At 43.5% G+C, this 20,000-nt stretch overlaps 1 protein-coding gene across 1 annotated transcript in view; it reads left to right on the top strand.

Moving 5' to 3' along the window:
• The window catches only part of ptgir (prostaglandin I2 receptor), a 168,389-nt gene extending 151,946 nt beyond the window's left edge, over positions 1–16,443 (top strand). The window contains exon 2 of the mRNA XM_059950924.1: positions 11,241–16,443. Within this exon, the coding sequence (XP_059806907.1) occupies positions 11,241–11,300 (60 nt within the window). The 3' untranslated portion in view covers positions 11,301–16,443. The remainder of the gene's footprint in view (positions 1–11,240) is intronic.
• The last annotated feature ends 3,557 nt before the right edge of the window (positions 16,444–20,000 follow it).

The following is a 20,000-nucleotide window of genomic DNA, read 5'->3' as shown; positions in this document are numbered from 1 at the left end:
TGTGTTTCTCTGGATTTACAGCATCTGCAGAATCTCTTGTGTTTATACCACTTCCCTGACCCTTTTTTTGTTGCTTTTTATCACCATTGAATCATCTGAATCCTGGGCTGAAATGGTCAGTTCTGATCTTTTGTTTTCAGTCAAGGCTCTGTAAAGACTACCATACCATACGTCTACAGTACTGTGCAAAAGCCTTAAGCACATATATATAGCTAAGGTGCCTCAGACTTTGCACAATACTGTAGACATACTGCAACAAAAAACTAATTTCACAACGTATGTGAATGTTGATAAACCTGATTCTGATCTGGGTCCCTATTGTGGACTGAGAGTGGGAAGGGGGCAGGGAGAGGGGAATCATGGGTGGGGAAAAGGGGAAGGGAGAGGGGAGGGAGCAGGAAGCACCAGAGAGACATTCTGAAATCATCAAAACACCAATTGTTTGGAATCAAATGAACTTGCCTGGTGTCTTAGCGCTGACTGGGTCTTCACCTTCACCACCCGCCCTCCCTCCCACCACTGGCACTCCTTCTCTGCCACCTGTCCCACACCCCTCCCGTGGTGCTCCTTCCTCGCCAGTACCAACATCCTTTGCTCCTGGCAGACTTACAAACTTACTTTGTGCTCCAGATTGACAAATACAGCACTGTGAAAAGTCTTAGCCATCCTAGCAATATATATGTATATGCGTGGCTAAGGATTTTGCACAACACTGTATGCACTATTCTAGGACAAAAGTTCAAACTGTAATACTCTTTGCATTAAAATAAATACCCTTCAGCCCACCAGCCTCACTATGACTACTATTCCTTGCAGCATGACAGAATCTGACTTAATATCATTGGGAATTATTATAAAATTTGTTGTTTTTGCAGCAGCAGTACATTGCAATATAACCATGTAACCATATAACAATTACGGCATGGAAATAGGCCATATCGGCCCTTCTAGTCCATGCCAAATGTTTACTCTCACCTAGTCCCACCGACCTGCACTCAGCCCTTAACCCTCCATTCCTTTCCTGTCCATATACCTATCTGATTTTGTTTCAATGACAAAATCGAAACTGCCTCTACCACTTCTACTGGAAGCTTGTTCCACACAGCTATCACTCTCTGAGTAAAGGAGTTCCCCCTCATGTTACTCCTAAACTTTTGCCCCCTAACTCTCAACTCATGACCTCTTGTTTGAATCTCCCCTACTCTCAATGGAAAAAGCCTATCCACGTCAACTCTATCTATCCCCCTCATAATTTTAAATACCTCTATCAAGTCCCCCCTCAATCTTCTATGCTCCATAAAGACCTAACTTGTTCAACCTTTTTCTGTAACTTATATGTAATAATACAAACTGTAAATTACAGTTAACTGTAAATTATAGTTAACTAAATTAGTTGCACAAAAAAAGTAAGATAGTTTTACTTTTTACACACACGCACATATATATGTTCAGATACATGTTCAAGAATCTGATGAACATTGAATGCAAGAACACTATCTTACTTTTTTTGTGCAACTAACTTAGTTAACTATAATATATATACCGTAATTTACAGTTTTTATTATTACATATAAGTTACAGAGAAAGGATGAACAAGTTAGGTCTTTATTCTTTGGAGCGTAGAAGACTGAGGGGGGACTTGATAGGTATTTAAAATAGAGATGTATATATATATATATTTACTATTATTTGTTTCTTTTTGTATTTCCCAGTTTGTCTTCTTTTGCACATCGCCTGCTTGTCAGTCTTTGTGCGTAGTTTTTCATAGATCCTGTTGCCTTTCTTTGTTCTACTGTGAATGCCTGCAAGTAATTGAATCTCAGGCTGGTGAGTGTACGGTGCCGTGTGTGTATATTGACATCGAGCTTTGAAACTTGGGGAATCACAGCGGATGGAGTTAAAAACATCCTATACACATTCTGGAAGTACTCAAAGCACTTTGTGGCTACTTAAGTCCACTGTTGTCATGTCGGAAATGTGACAGCTAATGTGTGCACGGAGAGCTCTCACAGACACGGTAAAATGCATCCGAGAAGTTTCTCATGATTAATGCAAGGGATGAGGTAACTCGTTTATGCAGAGTCTGCTGTCACAAACAGCAGGAGGATAATGACCCAAAATAAAAGTGTAAGTGATGAGCAACACGGATAAAATGCTGGAGGAACTCAGCAGGTCAGGCAGCATCTATGGAGACGAGTAAACAGCCGTTCTTCCACTCTGAGACTCCTCCATAGTCACTGCCCGCCTTGCTGAGTTCCTCCAGCATCTTGTGTGTGTGTTCCTCTAGATTTCGAGCATCTGTTGTGTTTAAATTATTCCTGATGGTGGGATAGACCGCCCAGGTCTTTCTGCAGAAGTCCCAATCATCGACAATGACATGGGCCAGTTGGGCAAGATGTCCTATCTCTGGGCTGAGCACTTTGTTCCGAAAAGCCCACACCAATGCAAGTGGAGCTCACCGCTGTGGCGGGAGCTCGATGGTGAGACAGGGGAACTGCTGAGATGTTGAGATGTTGATGAAAGCTTGCAATTGCTTGCTCAGTGGGTGGTGGGGGGGGGCTGGTGCTTTATGTTGGAACAAGTGGGGAGAGGGGGAAAGACGGGGAGGAGTGATGATTTGTTGCTGTTTGTCTGTGGGAGGGGGAGAGGGTCTTTGTAGTCTTCAATTTTTTTCTGGCATTCCTTCTTTTTTCTCTCTCTGTTTTGTGGATGTCTGTCAGGATTTCGGGTTGTATACTGTTTACATTCTCTGGCAATAAATTAAACCATTTAACCTATTGAACTACTGACTTACGGAAGTGAGCTTAAGCAATATTGGTGAGGACACCCTTTAGGCCACAGTCTCCAGAGAATTTTGGCTCTGCTCCTCATTGTAAAGCTCAAAGTTCAAAGTAAAGTTGTTATCAAAGTGCATATATGTCACCATATACAATATTGAGATTGATTTACTTGTGAGCGTACTCAATAAATGTATACACTAATAACGACAACAGAATCAATGAAAGACCCACACAAAATCAACGTGCAAAAGACAACAAGCTGCAAACACATAAAAAGGAATAAATACGAGGGGTGATTAAGCCCGTGGCCTAAGGTAGAAGGAGATGGGTTATACAGCTCTTGTTACGTGCACGTGCAGTTCAACTCTTTGTGTGATTATGCAGAAAGTTTGAAGTTAATAAATCATCGGGGTGATTGAGGTCCAAGATGCATATGCTCCACAACCGCTGGACTAAGTGTGTAAACGTAGGAGGGGACTATGTTGCAAAATAAATGTGCTAGGTTTGCTAAATTTGACTTATTCTACCTTAGTCCATTAACATCAATCACCCCTCGTAGTAATAATAATAATAATAAATAAATAAGCAATAAATGAAGAGTCCTTGAAAGCAGGTCCATTGGTTATGGAAATATATCAAGTGAAGTTGTTCCCTTTGGTTCAAGAACTTGACGGCTGAGATGTAAGAACCTGTTCCTGAACCTGGTGGTGTGAGTCCTGAGGCTCCCGTACCTCCTTTCCAAAGGAATCAATTCAGAGTTGAGGTTATCCTCACTGGTTCGGGAACTTGATGGCCGAGAGGTAAGAACCTGTTCCTCATCCTGGTGGTGTGAGTCCTGAGGCTCCCGTACCTCCTTTCCAAAGGAATCAGTTCAGAGTTGAGGTTATCCTCACTGGTTCGGGAACTTGACGGCTGAGAGGTAAGAACCTGTTCCTCATCCTGGTGGTGTGAGTCCTGAGGCTCCCGTACCTCCTTTCCAAAGGAATCAGTTCAGAGTTGAGGTTATCCTCACTGGTTCGGGAACTTGACGGCTGAGAGGTAAGAACCTGTTCCTCATCCTGGTGGTGTGAGTCCTGAGGCTCCCGTACCTCCTTTCCAAAGGAATCAGTTCAGAGTTGAGGTTATCCTCACTGGTTCGGGAACTTGACGGCTGAGAGGTAAGAACCTGTTCCTCATCCTGGTGGTGTGAGTCCTGAGGCTCCCGTACCTGATGGCAGCAGCGAGAAGAGAGCGTGTCCTGGGTGGTGGGGGGCGTGATGATGGATGCTGCTCTCCTGCGGCAACGTTTCATGTAGATATGCTCAGTGGCGGGGAGGGCAGTATCCACTACCTTTTTGTAGCATTTTCAGTTCAAGGGTATTGGTGTTTGTATACTAGGCTGTGATGCGGCCAATTAACACACTCTCCAATGCGCATCTATAGAAGTTTGTCAAAGTTTTAAATGTCATGGTGAATCTCCACAATCTCCTAAGAAAGTAGAGCAGCTGCCCTGCTTTCATCAGAATTGTACTTAGCTGCTGGGCCCAGGGCAGGTCTTTTGAAATAAACTTAAAGTGGCTCACCACCTCCGACGAGAACTGGCTCATGGTCCTCCGGTTTCCTCTGGTCCTCCGGTTTCCTCTTCCTGAAGTCCACAATCAGCTCCTTGGTCTTAGTGACATTGAGTGAGAGGCTGTTGTTATGGCACCACTCACCCAGATTTTTAATCTCCTTCCTATATGCTGATTCGTCACCGGCTTTGACTCAACTAATCCCAGGGAAGTTGAGAAGGGTGAATGATGATTAACATTCTATTGAAACTCAAAACGGAATCTGAAGGGGCCACTTTCTAGACGATGGCGGAAGGGAGCAGTTAGGAGCACGTCTTGTTTTGTTTTTATTTTACTTAGAGATATAGCACAGAAACAGCCCTGCCGGCCCAACAGAACCACGCCATCCAGTTTCCATCATGTCACCACTTAATCTACTAATCGATTTTGGAATGTGGGAGGAAACTAGACCACACAGAGTATACTGAGGCAGCCTACAGCGAAGAAGTCATCACCCTGACACAGTGGTGTCAAGAAAACAACTTCTCCCTCAATGTCGCAAAAACAAAGGAGCAGGTTGTGGATTACGGGAGGAATGGAGACAGGCTAACCCCTATTGACATCACCGAGGATCTTGCGAGGTCTGTACATAAAGGCTGTGGTGAAAAAGGCACAACAGCGCCTCTTTCACCTCAAAGAAGTTGGTATGGGCCCCCAAATCCTAAGAACATTCTACAAGGACGCAGCTGAAAGCATCCTGATTGGCTGGTATGGGAACTGTACCTCCCTCAATCGCAGGACTCTGCAGAGAGTGGTGCTGACAGCCCAGCGCATCTGGAGATGTGAACTTCCCACTATTCAGGACACTTACAAAGACAAGTTTGTAAAAAGGATCATTGGAGACCTGAGTCACCCCAACCACAAACTGTTCCAGCTGCTGCCATCCAGGAAATGGTACCACAGCATAAAAGCCAGGACCGACAGGCTCCGAGACAGCTTCTTCCACCAGGCCATCAAACTGATTAATTCATGGTGATACAATTGTATTTCTATGTTATATTGAATGTCCTGTTGTACATACTATTTATAAATTACTATAAATTGCATATTGAACATTTAGACAGAAACGTAAAGATTTATACTCCTCGTGTCTATAAAGGATGTAAGAAATAAAGTCAATTCAATTCAATTCACGCGGTCACAGGGAGAACGTACAAACTCCTTACAGACAGTGGTGGGGATTGAAACATGGTTACTGGCATTGTCGTAGTGTTAGCCTAGCTGCCAAGCTACCAATGTCAACCTTCCCATTCCCATGGCCTCCTCTACTGCCATGATGAGGCCAAACTCAGGTTGGGGGAGCAACACCTCATATACCGGCTGGGTAGTCTCCAGCCCCTTGGTATGAACATCGAATTCTCCAACTTCCGGTAATTCCCTCCCTCTCCCTTCCCCCATCCTACTTTCACTCTGCCTCCTCTTCCAGCTGCCTATCACCTCTCTCATGATTCTGCCTTCTTCTACTACCCATAGTGCTTTCACCTTAGGTTCCTTCTTCACTTCTCCAGCCTATCCCCTCCCTGTTTCCCCTCCCCCACCCCTTGATCTTTCCTCTGATTGGTTTTCCACCCTCTCCCCCACCTTCTTTATAGGGCCCCTGCCCCCTCCTTCTTCAGTCCTGAAGAAGGGACTCTGCCCGAAATGTTGACTGCTCGTTTCAACGGATGCTGCCCGACCTGCTGAGTTCCTCCGGCTTGTTTGTACGTGTACAATGTCAATCTCGTTGACCCTGAGCAACACACAAAATGCTGGAGGAACTCAGAAAGTCAGGCAGCATCTGTGGAGAGGGAATAAGCAGCCACGCTTTCGGGCTGAGACCCTTCATCAGTCCTAACCTGCCAAGTTCCTCCAGCATTTTCACTCTTGCGTGGCCTGGATTTGCGACATCTGCAGCATATCTTGTGGCATTGACCTAGTGGGTTACTGGAAGACACAGAGCCTGACTGGAAACAGCGCAAGGCAAAGAATAGTTCAGCTGTCAAGACGGAAGCAGAGAGATATTTTCAAATGTGAAAGCAGTAGTGATAATGGAACTAATATGACAGCTGCTTCAGAGAACTAGCAGGGACGTAAGGTAATGGGGGGCAGAGCCAGCCAAAGGTCTGTTAGAGATCATTCTTCCACACAACGAGCTGTTAAACAGATACCTAAAAGGAAGCTGGAAACAGATTCAAAAATAACTTTCAAGAAGAATATAGATAAATATTTCAAGGGGAAAAACTGCAGAGGGACGTTGACATGAGAGATTCTGCAGATGCTGGAAATCCAGAGCGACTCACAGCATCTGTGGAGGAGAATTAAGAGTCAACCGAACGGGTCAAGACCCTTCTTCAGGTCTCCTGATGAAGCCACTTGACCAAAAAGGTTGGCTCTTTATTCCTCTCTGTAGATGCTGTCTGACCTGCTGAGCTCCTCCAGTATTTTGGGTGCGTTACTCTGTACAGCACTGTGCAGGAGACTTCAACACCCTAGATTTTTTTAAAATTTGTTTTCAGATGGAATGGCCTCCACAGAGCCCTGCCTTCAACACATTCGAGGTTGTTTGGGAATACCTGGTGAGGCAGAAGTAAGCAAGATAGCCAAAGTCCGCAGAAAAACTGTGGCAGGCTCTCCAAGATGCTTGGAGCAAGCTACCAGCAGATTTTCTTGTAAAACTACAGGAAGCGTACCTAAGAGAATCGATGCAGTTTTAACGGCAAAGGGTTAAATATTGATTAGATCTAGTTTATTACTGTTTACTGCTTTTTATAATTTTTTTTTGATATTTAGAAACTTTTATTTCCATTCAGACTCCGGAGGATAATATAAGCCAGCACTCAGAGGAGACAATATCCTCAACTGCGCACTGATGATGGCTTCACGGTTGGAGCCGAAATGCCGTAAAAGTTTTTCCAAGCTTGGCGATCAACCAAGCTTATAAATATCCAACCACAGATACCAATCTTCCACAATATTTTAAACCTTTCATTTCAATTATTTTTGGAATAATTACAGATAATTACAGATATTTTCTACATGCGCCTCAGACTTTTGGACAGTACTGAGGCTGTGTGGAGAGTCCAGAGATTTTCTCAGCCCTGCTTTTGGCTGACTGAGGAAAAGAGATTTCAAAGATTATGACCACTGGCACAGAAATCGTGGTCTACTGGACAGCAGCGATTCCCACCCTCCACCGTCCTGCTGAAACCTGGGCTACTTATAGTCGGTGTCTCAAGGGACTTTAGAGATGCCACAAAAATGATTCCTGCCCAACCTGCAAAGTACAGGAAGAGAAAGTAAACTGACAGGTCCCTGGCCAAAAGCCCCAAATGCTCACACTCAGACGAGCTCCAGGGAACAGGACCACCTCGCTCACACACTTGAGGACAGGCTCTTGAAATAAACACTGTCATAACAGGTTTTCAGGTAGACGGAGGAAAAGATTCAAGGACTTACTGTAAAGCCTTCGTGAATAAATACAGAACCCACTCTACTTGAGAGTCCCTGCAGAAGGAACATTAGGGATTACGTTGAGAGCCTCAAGTCCATGTATGAACAAGACACAGAAACCTCTGTGTAAACAGCAGAGGAACACACGGTATAACAAAATGCTCAAAGTTCAAAAAGCTCAAAGTACGTTTACGTCACCATACGCGACCCTGAGAACAATTTACTTGTGGGCATACTCATGAAAGACCCGCACAAAGTTGGGTGTTCAATCAGTGTGCAAAAGGCAGCAAACTGCAAATCCAATAAATAGATAAAAAATAAACATAAATAAATAAGCAATAAATATTGAGAACATGAGATGAAGAGTACTTGAAAGTGAGCCCATTGGTTATGGAAACATTTCAATGATGAGGCAAGTGAAGTTGAGTGAAGTTATTCCCTTTGGTTCAAGAGTCTGATGGTTGAGGGGTAGCAACTCTTCCTGAACCTGGTGGTGCGAGTCCTGAGGCTCCTGTACCATCTTCCTGATGGCAGCAGTGAGAAGAGAGCATGGCCTGGGTGGAGAGGATCTCTGATGATGGATGCTGCTTTCCTGCAACGGTGCTTCATGTAGATGTGTTCAATGGTGGGGAGGGCTTTACCTGTGATGGACTGGGCTGTAGCCACTACTTTTGTAGGATTTTCCTTTCAAGGGTATTGGTGTCTCCATAGTAGACTATGACGCAGCCAATCATTGTGCCCTCCACAGACATCTGTAGAAGTTTGGCAGTTTTAGATGTCATGCTGAAACTCTGCAAACTCCTAAGGAAGTGTAGGTGCTAACATGCTTTTATCATAATTGCTGGGCCCATGACAGGTCCTCCAATATAATAACACTGAGGAATTTAAAGTTTCTGACCGTCTCTGCCTACCTGCCTTATCAAGAATTTCCTCAATGGAAAGGCTTGTGGTCTGCACACTGAGCTCAACGCTTCTGATATGAGTTTCTATCGTGGACTGAGAGTGACTTTGCTTGGTGTCTCAGGGCTGAGTGTGTCCGGGTGTGGCACCCACGGCATCTCCCTCTCCCACCCCCATCCCTGCTCCCGGCACTCCTCCTCTGCCACCTGTCCCACACCCCTCCCATGGCGCTCCACCCTTGCCATTTCCAACATCCTTTGCTCCCACCAGATTTACAAACTCACTTTCCGCGCTACATTGACAAATACAGTACTGTGCAAATACCAATAAATAACGATATACGTATATGTGTCCCTAAGACTTTTGCACAGCACTGTATGTATGACACTGTTCTACAAAGTTTATTTATTTGTTTATTTATCTTCCTGTTTACTTATTTATTTTTATTTCTTTTGCATATTAGTTTTTTTGTCATCAACCTTCACTAACCTTCATGAACCCTGTTATATTTCTTTATTTTCCTATAAATACCCGCAAGATAATAAATCTCAGCAGAGTGATTATGGTGATACATTTGTACTTTGGTAATAAGTTTACTTTGACTTTGGCTAACGTGATTAATGAATTGTAATTTATGGGATTTTACTGACATGAAAAGATGGATCATTGAAACATCCCCTTCAGCTCACGTTGATCTTCAAACACACGTTGGTGTTGTATTTTCTCTAAACGTAGATCATAAGCAGTCACAGCACATGAACGGGCCTTGCAGCCATTCTAGTCAATGCTGAACTATTATTTGCCTAGTCTCATTGACCCATACCCCTCCGATCCATATACATTTCCAAACATTTCTTAAGCTATGAAAACAAACCTACATTCACCAGTTCACCGAGTCGCTCTTTCCACCCTCTCACCAACTTCTGAGTGAAGTTCCTCTTAAACACTTCACCTTTCACCCAGTCTCAGTGGAAAAACTCTGCCTGTCTGTACCTCTCACAATTTTATATACCTCTATCAGTCTCCCCTCATTTTCCTATACTCCAGGGAGTTAGGTCCAACCTTATTCAATCTTTTCCTTTAACACAGGTCCTTAAGTCCTGGCAACATCCTTGTAAGTTTTCCTCTGTACGCTTTCAGTCTGAATGATATCTGTCCTGTAGGTAGGTGACATTCTCATCAATTCTCCCCAATTCTACATCTCAGCTACCCTCTATGGGCAATTTACAGTGCATAATTAGACTACCAACTCACACAAAACACTGTCGTAGGAAAGCAGCATCCACCATTTGGGATCCCCACCACCTAGGCCATGCTCTCTTCTCCTTGTTGCCATCAGGTAGAAGGTACAAGAGCCTCATAAATCATACCACCAAGTTCATGAACAGTTACCACCCCTCAACAATCAGGCTCCCAAACAAAAGGACATAACTGCACTCACTTGTCTGTCCATTGAGATGTTCCCTTAACTAATGATTTCACTTTAAGGACTCTATCTCATTATCTCATGCTCTCATTTATTGCTATTTCCTTCTGTTTGCATTTGCACAGTTTGTTGTCTTCTGCACTCTGGCTGATCTTTCATTAATCCTGTTTACAGTTACTATTCTATAGAACTGCTGAGTATGCTGGAAGAAAAATTATTGTCAGGGTTGTATAGGGTGACATATATGTATTTTGATAATAAAATTTACTTTGACATTTGAACATGTTTTTAGGATGTGGAGAGGAGCCAGATTGCCCAGAATTCTCCAGTTCTCCCTGTGGTCACAAGGGAGAAGATGCAAATTCCATGTCAATAGCACCCAAGGTCAAGAATGAGCCCATCACTTTGGCACTGAGAATCATTGGCTCTACCAGCCGTGCCACTGTTCATAAGATGACTTTGCACTTCAGAAGTAACTCATCTCACTTTCACATTGACTTTCAGATGGAGGCGCAAACCTTGCGCTGCAAACAGGTCTGGAATTGTTGGGATCCTCCGCGCCACAAAGTGGTGAGAAAGGAGACCTTCAGTATACTCAGGTCTGGGCAGCCGGAATGCTTGACTTTTAGGGAGTCAGGGATGAAGGGAAAAAGTAAGGTCTGGTGAACACTTTCAGTTTTAGTCTTTGCATATTCAACAAGCACAAATAGTTCGCCGAAAAACGTTTCGATACAATGAATTTATTACAAGATGACTGATGAAATTAGATAACAATAGTGTTCTATGAGAAGTTTCGATAAGTACATGGATGGGAATGGTATGGAGAACTCAGGTCCAGGGGCTTGGCAGGGACTGGATGGGCCGAAGGGCTTGTTTCTGTGCTGTAGTGCTCTATGATGCAGGGGCTCTATTTACATTTATATAAACTATATTACTTACAGTGTGATGTTGAACCCGTTTAAATCCGTGCACTCTTTCAATCTCATTGATAGCTTTCCCCCAGGTAGGTGATCAGCACAGCACACAATACTCCAAATTGGGCCTCACCAATGACCACCATAATGTCTTATAGTCTCATGGGCTTATCTTGTGACTCACTATCTTTTCATCCTGTAGGCAAACCATGAGACCGAGTTATTCCCCTTCTGGTATCACATCAAGAAACACGAACAATGAACACCTGTCTGCTGCTGCTCGTCTCAATGATTCCCAGGTAGAGAGACACAGGAAGAGAAATGCAATTACAGGACACAGAGTGGGCGTCTCAGCAGACTCTGGGGGAAGCAAGAAAATATCCTAACGGTGTCAGGGTAGACATTGCCGAGGTGCGTCCATTGGAAGAAGGGTTACGGGACAGCAGGGCAAGGATTAGGGTAACGTCCAAGCAAGGATAGTGTGTAGTCAACCCTGGCAACAAAGGCTAATGAAGAAAGGTCTTTGAAGATCATACCTTCACTTTTTGTTGGTGAGGTGGAGATACAACCCTGCCAAAGGAGGTGTAAGGTGCTCCTTCCCTCCGCTAGCCTGCAGCTCACCCTTGGGCAAGGTGTAGCACCTGTTTAGACCCAGATCAGGGTCACATGAAACCACGGGAGCGGTGGTGGATGGTCATATGAGCAGCCGGTGCAGATCACAAGTCCTGTGCGACCACTGACGCCAGGCAGACAATCTCTGAAGAGTGTTGATAATGGCTGGAGTCACCCGTCTGGTCAAGACACTGCCCAGAAGAAGGCAGTGGCAAACCACTTCTGTAGAGGAATTTTTCAAGAACAATCATGGTTATGGAAAGGCCATGATGGCCCATGTCATACGATGTGGCACATAATGAACAAATCTTCCCCTCGCACAGCTTGGGTCTGGAACCAGTTGGAATATGGAGACAAAATAAAGATGTAACCAAAGGATGCAAGGCACACAACAACAAGGAGGCGATTACTTTACTAACTTCAATTGACTTTTAACTACTGATGGTTATCGACTGCTGGAGAACTCGCACCACTCACATCTTTACCTCGGGAAACTGTGAGCAGTTTCAAACTCCTGGAAGTGTACATCTTGCCCAACCTCTCAGGGTCCTAGAACACATTTTACACAATGAGAAAAACTCACCAATGCCCCTTTTTGAGGAGTCAAAGTCAAAGTCCTGTCCCGGGCCTTTGTGGTTCCTCATGCCAGTTTCCGTGGCATGAAGAGACTGAGAGTACGAGACTCCCCCCCCCGGATAGGACGCCAGTCTATCGCGAGGTTAACCCCCAGAATTTTGCCGGTACCCATTTTCAGCTGGGTGGACTGGAGCATTGTGTGGTTAAGTGCCTTGCTCAAGAACACACACACTGCCTCGGTTGGGCTCGAACTCACGACCTTCAGGTCGCTAGTCAAACACCCTAACCACTTGGCCACACATTTTTTGAAGAGACTGAAGATTATGCACATCTATATTCATGTCATTCTACAGACCTCCTAAGAAGTTGTATTACTGCGTGGTATGGAAATGGAACTGTGGCAGATATGAAGTCAAAACTGCCCAATGCATCGCCAGCCTCCTACCATCAAAGGCGGATATACAGAAAGGTGCTGGATGAAGCTGCAGAAGATTGTAAATCTAGTCAGCTCCATCTTGGGCACTAGCCTACAAAGTACCCAGGACATCTTTAGGGAGTGGTGTCTCGCAAAGGCAGCGTCCATTAAAGGACCTCCTAATATACAGTTTTTCTCTTTTTGCACATTTTTATAATGTATTCAATATATGTAACTGATTTACTTGTTTATTTATTATTGTTTTATTTTATTTATTATTATTTTTTCTCTCTCTCTGCTAAATTATAATTTTGCATTGAACTGCTGCTAATTTAACAGATTTCATGTCACGTGCTGGTGATAATAAACCTAATTCTGAGGGACTGCAACATCATGAAGGATCCCACCCACTCTGCTCATGGACTGCTTGTCCCACTCTCTGCAGGGAGGAGGCTATGTAGCATCCAAGCCAGGACCACCAGACTCAAAAACAGTTACTTTTATCAAGCAGTAAGGCTGATCAACACTTCCACCCATGAACTCACCTCCATACCCCCAACCACCACTACTTTATCATTTCCTGTCGGTCACCTTATGTACGGAAGCTCCAGTGTGTTGTGTCACTTTATGGACATACAATCAAACTATGTATATAAGCTATCTTATGTATTTATATTTATTGTGTTCTTTATCTTGTTATGTTTTTTTTGTGCAGCATTGAAGCCAAAGTAACAATTATTTAATTCTCTTTTACACTTGTGTACTGGAAATGGGAAATGACATGAAACAATCTTGAATCTTATAATGTGAATGGTGATTGATCCTGAAAGTAAGGGATTTGAACACAGACTGTTATGTTTGGTAACCCTACAACTTAAAAACTAATTGCAAGAAAAATACGGGAGTCCAGGAGAATGCGTCTTAGTTTGTACTTCAAGTGAAACGTATGCATATGACGTGGTGGTGTGATGACATATGCCATTTACGTACTTTTACAGATAACCTACCATGCATTATGCAATCAACAAATGATGCTTAATCAAACAATATATTTAGAATATTACTCAAATATTAGTGAAATATTAAATATGCAACACTCCTCGCTGCTTAGCTATAAATTCCAACTCAATATGGAATGCATCTCACCTATATACACAATATACGATATATACAACACAAACAGTTTATCAAATGATATACACAAGGAAGTCCACAGGTGCTGGAAATTCAAAGCAAAATGATTGAGGCACTCAGCAGGTCAGGCAGCATCTATGGAAATGAAATAAACAGTCAACATTTTGGACCAAGACCCTTCTTCAGGACAGGAAAAGATAGGGGAAGATGCCAGAATAAAAAGGTGGTGGGAGGGGAAAAAGGCTAGCTGGAAGATGAGAGGTGAAGACAGGAGGGTGGGAAAGGTCCAGGGCTAGAGAAGAAGGAATCTGAGAAAAGAGGGAAATGGACCATAGGAGAAAGGGAAGAAGGAGGACACGGGGGAAAGTAAAGGGTAGGGGAGAAGAAGCAAAAGGAAGGGGGTGGAATTTGTTTATAAGAAGGAGAAATCAATATTCATCCCATCAGGTTGGAGAGAACCAAATGGCCACTATCGGTAAGTGCTTATCAATTCTGTATTAAGCCCACCAAGACATTAAGAGCTGAGAAACCTCCTATTGTGTGTCATAGTTTTCATTTAAAATTTGTTCCAATGTCCATTAGTTATTAAGAAGAAAGAAGAACTGTCCTAATACTGGCCATGAATCAATTTTTGAAACTTGATACTATTACTATTGGAATCCAAGCCTGCCTTTGACAAGCCAATCTGCAATCTTTATTTCTGGCATAAAAGAGAGTAGGATGCTTTATGTACTCTAATCAGTTAAAGGGCTCTTCAAGCACACACTTTCAACTTCTGTCAAAAAGTCAAGAAAATATAATCTTGGGATTATAAACATTTGTAAAATCTCTAACTTCATGCCAAGATCTATCCTTGATCCATGCTTTCATCTCACCATCTAGTTTCTTTACCAGTTAAAGAATTTGTGAATGAAAGACCAGCGATTAAGATGTCATTGACAAATCATCAGTTGGCTCTCTATGCTCATGAAGCTGGCCAACAGACTCATAACTTGTCTCCGTCAACTGATGGGAATGATCTCCCCTTCTTTTCTCCATGACCACCTTCCCTCACCCCACCCTGAGCTCCCCACCCCAGCTCACCAGAAGATCCTGGTGAGGGAATAATGGAATCTGAAATTAGAGTGGTGGAAATCTGCTAAATTCACTCACTGTATCACCAAACAAATTAGTCCCACCTGCAGATGTTGGGCAAGACAGCCAGCATTCCCTCCCAACACTATCATGTGGAATTATTTTAGGGTCTAAATTACTGGAATCTTTAACTTAGAACATACGGCCTGAAGACTTATCTAATGTTAATGTTATCTTAATGTTCTTTATCAAGCATAGCACTTCCTCCTCCTAAACAAGATGAGGTTGCTAAACAAGGTAAGAGCCCAGGGCATTACAGGAATATGGATAGAAGATTGGCTGACTGGAGGCTAATGTATGGCAATAAGCAATTTTGAATTTTCAAATGTATCCCTGTTCCTTCATCATTGTTCTCCAAAGCACTGACATCCCCAATGCATCTCCACTGTAGGACCAGCACTCACAAAATTCAGGAGGAACTCAGCAGGCCTGGCAGTATCTATGGAAAAGAAGTGCAGTCAGCATTTCGGGCTGAAGTCCTTCAGCGGGACTGGAGAAAAAGTGCTGAGGAGTAGGTTTAAAGGGGGTGGGGGAGAGAAACACAAAATTATAGGTGAAACCTGGAGAGAGGGATGAAGTAAAGAGCTGGGAAGTTGATTAGTGAAAGAGACAGAAGGCCATGGAACAAAGGAAATGGGAGGGGAGCACCAGAGGGAGGCAATAAAAAGGCAAGGAGATAAGTTGAGAGAGGGAAGAGGGGATGGGAAATGTTGAAGGAGGGGTGTTGGGGGGCATTACTTGAAGGTTGAGAAATTGATGTTCATGCCATCAGGTTGGAGGCCACACAAACAGACTATAAGGTGTTGTTCCTCCAACCTAAGTGTGGCCTCATCACAACAGTGGGGGAGGCCATGTAAGGACATATTGGAGTGGGAATGGAAGTGGAATGAAAATGGGTAGCTAGTAGGAGATTCCACTTGTTCCAGTGCTGGACGCGGAGGCTGGGGGGATGGTAGGTAGACTTCCACATGAGGCAACACTTCACCTGTAAGTCTGTTGGGGTAATTTACTGTGTTTTAGTTACCTATATTTTTTTTACTTCAATTCATAATTCAAGTCAGAATAACTGATGTCAAGCTTAAGGTAGGCATTTTTGTTGGTCCACAAAACAAACAGGTCATCAATGTCAGGCAATTCGAAGAACTTCTAGTGGGACTGGAGAAAATCGCATGGAAGGCATTCAAGGGTGTTGTTGAAAATTTTCTTGGCAACTGTAGAGCACCAAACCACTGATTGACAACATGCTTCAAGCATACAAAACCATGAAGTGCAACATGTCACTAAAGATTCATTTTCTGCATTCCCATTTAGACTTCTCCCCTGCAAATCTTGGCGCTATCAGTGACGAGCATGGTGAAAGGCTTCACCAGGACATTGCAGTCATGGACAAATGGTATCAGGGCAACTGGAATCCATCAATGCTGACTGATTATTGTTGAACACTTTAACAAGAAGCCTCAGACACCGAGTCCAAATGCAAACTGTCAACAGCTTAGTTTTAGCTTAGTTGAACTATTGCAAAGCATCAGCACCATTATGCAATTAAACACTTAATATTCAATAAAAGTCTATTTCTTGTTTCTCCAAATTCCTATGTGTTACAAGCAGTCTAAAATTATGTTTGTGCTCAGTTTCAAGCAGCCTGTCATAAACAAAAAAAAATGCTGAGGAAGCAACACTTTCGAAAAATATTTGTTGTCCGGTGTAGTTCTCTACTTCATCAGATTTTGTTTCTACTTTAGATGTAAATGTTATTGCCATGTCATCTTGTACTAGAACCTCTACCAGACATTTCACAGCTCACCACAGATCTTTCAGCCCAAGATGTTGTGACTAATTTTTAATCTAATCTAAAATCAGTCCAGTCTGTCCCTCCTACAAAGCTCTCAATTTTCCGGTCACCCATGTGCCTATCTAAGAGTTTCTTAAATGCCCCTTATGTATCTGCCTCCACCATTACCGCAAGTGGATGTTCCACACACGCAACTCCTTGTGTGAAAAATCTTCCTCTGTCATCCTCCCGGTACTTTCCTCCAATCACCTTAAAATTATGCCCCCCTCCCCCTGCATATTAGCCATTTCCGCCCTGGGAGAAAGCCTCTGGCTAGCCACTCAATCAATGCCTCTCATCATCTTACTTACTGCCTACTACACCACTGGCGTTCAGGGCAATAATGAAGGTCTTCCATCTCTGGTGGTGCTCAGGGCTTCCTTCGTCACGTCAGTAGCTGCATTTCAGTTGTCACTGCTGCCAGTCATCCAAGTTCCTGTGTGGAGAATCTGGAATACAGTAGCAATCAGATGTACAGTAGAAGGATTCTTCATTGCTGCTTCCATAACAATTTTGTTTGACCAGTCGGGGCAGCTGAACCCCTGAGCCTGGAGGACCTGCTGGCCACTCTTATCCTTTGACCCTACCAAGAGCCAAAGGATGTAGCCCTGACTCTGGCCAACGTAGCTCTCCAGGTCATTAAGGTATGCAAACCTCCAAACCCAACGACAAGGTTGTGGTCCACTTGGAGGTCTTATCAGCTTGTACACATCTAACCACTTTTCTCATCCAAAGAGAAAAGCCCTGGCTCACTCAATATGTAAGACACCCTCTGCACCCTCTCTAAAGCTTCCACATTCTTCCTTTAATGAGGGAATCAGAATTGAACACAATTCCCCAAGTTCAGCCTAACCAGGGCTGCAACATTATCTCATGCCTCTTATTGAAGTATCAACTTTTAAAAGAAGACCATAAGACCATGTAACATTTTAAGAGCAGAATTAGACCATTCAGCCCTTCAAGTCTCCTCTGCCATTCAATCATAGCAGATGTATTATCCCTCTCAACTGCATTCTCCTATCTTCTCTCCATAAGCTTAGACTCATTTATGAATGAAGAACCTATCAACTTCTGTATTAAATATACCCAATGACTTGGTCTCCACAGACTTCTGTGGCAATGTATGTCACAGATCCACCAGCCTCTCATTGAAGGAATTCCTCCTCATCTCTGTCTAAGGCAGGGTTTTCCAACCTGGGGTCCATGGACACCGTACTTAACAGTATTGGTCCACAGCATAAAGTAGGTTGGAACAATTTGTCTGAAAGGACATCCTTCTACTCTGATGCTATGTCCTCTGGTCCTAGACTCCCCAACTATAAGAAACATCCTGTCTATGTTTTCTCGATCTACTTTTTTTACTTAAGCCATCACCCCCACTGGAGCATTGGCTTCCGAGAGTCCTCTGTCCTGGGTCAATTCTTCAGTTGTCCCCATCTTTGAATATCCTTCCTCTCCCAGGGGTGAGGCATTTGGAGGTTCTGTTGCTGTTTCTGTAGTACAGGTTCTTTATGAGATAAGCGTGCACCCCTCCTTTCGCGGCCGGGCTTGGGACCATCCATGGTGGAGTTCCACTCTATCCAGGCCTTTCAATGTTCAAAAGGTTTCAGAGAGAGCTCTCCCACCTTCTTATAAACTCCAGTGAGTAAAGCCCTAGAGCCACTGAAAGCTCCTCGTACATTAATCTTTTCACTCCCGGGATCATTCTCACGAACCTCCTCCGGACCATAAAGTGGCAGCTTTTCAGCCCCAACCTTCATGTAGTGTGGCTGGTTCACCATTCATTGAAGATTGTTTTCTGGATTTGTGGCTATTGCAATTCAGCTTCTTTCAAAGTTTCACCAAAGTTTGAACATATGAACCAAGAAGTAACTGTTGTAGTAGTATGCTCACTCAAGTCAAGTGTGATGTTCCCCTAAGAGGTTGGCTCTTGGAGGGTCCTCAAGTGGCTGAGAGGACGATTCTGAGATCTACATGTTCTGGTAGGGAGGATTACCTCAATGGAGAATGCTCGTGCATGATTTTATTTAATGTGGAGAAGCTGATACATAGGCAGCCATCTCATCGTCCTTGACAAATCGGGACCAGAGTCCAGTGGCACAGAATGCAAGGTGACTGGGGGTCATTCTATGCCTTCATAGCCGTTGTGATGTGTCATCATCTTCCAGCAGCTCCTCCATTGAGGTTGAGCTTTTGGTTGGATCACTCTTTGCCTGCAATCTCCCCCTTGACATTACCACCACGAGTGACACCACAAGGAGATAAGCACCAGATGGCTAAACTCTAGGTGACATCTCTCTTGGGATCTCAGGAACTCAAAAATCATAAAATATCTCAAAAACCTCTCCTCCATGAAAAAGCTGATGCTCCTCGGCAAACTAATGTATTGACCCTATAAAGTGTCATGTTCCTTTCCTTGGGTCTTACATCAAAGAAAAAGAAAGAAAAAAGCACAGGGTGGATCTGTTTAAAAACATGCTTATTGCTTGAAAGGAGAAGCACCTCTACTCCTCAGTGGATAGCAGGTGGCTTCTGATTTACAGCTTATAAAGTTCTTTTTTTTACAGAAGTTTTCAGCCTATTCTTCTGCTGTTCGTTGACCTCCACTTAGCAGCTGCAGTGCTCAAGGCCAGACAGTGCATCAAGCTTTCCTAAGCACCCTGGGATTATACAGGTTCCATTTTGTCACATTGCGAGATTAAATACATAAAATATCTCAAAGTTTCGAGTATACTTCCACAAAAGATTCTTAGCTTTCTTGAGTTTTGGTACTCCCATGACTTTATTTTGCTTTGTCTACACTCCATAGGGTGTGTACAACATTCTTTTTATTTCAATGATTCATTTATTGGCATTCAGCCTTCCTGTTTCTTTCCATTGACTCATGGGCATAATGCTGAAATGGTATGTTACCCATTCCATTTATCTGGATGTTAACTCCTCTGCCAGCTGTGCCTTTTTCTCCTCTGCACTCACTGGCCAGTTTATTAGGTACATCCTGTACCTAATAAACTGGCCATTCAGTGAATGTTCATGGGCTTCTACTGCTGTAACCCATCCACTTCAACGTTTTTTCTTAATTATTATAAGACCACAAGACCATAGGATATAGGAACATAATTAGGCCATTTGGGCCATCGAGTCTACTCTACCATTTCTGGCTGATTAATTTCCCTCTCGGCCCCAACCTCCTGCCTTCCCTCTGTATTCCTTCAGGGCCTGACCAATCAAGAATCTGTCAACCTCTGCCTTAAATATAC

Source organism: Hypanus sabinus, chromosome 26 (genome assembly GCF_030144855.1).
Source record: "Hypanus sabinus isolate sHypSab1 chromosome 26, sHypSab1.hap1, whole genome shotgun sequence".
NCBI classification, from domain to species: Eukaryota; Metazoa; Chordata; class Chondrichthyes; order Myliobatiformes; family Dasyatidae; genus Hypanus; species Hypanus sabinus.
This window is presented reverse-complemented; position numbering and strand designations above follow the sequence as displayed.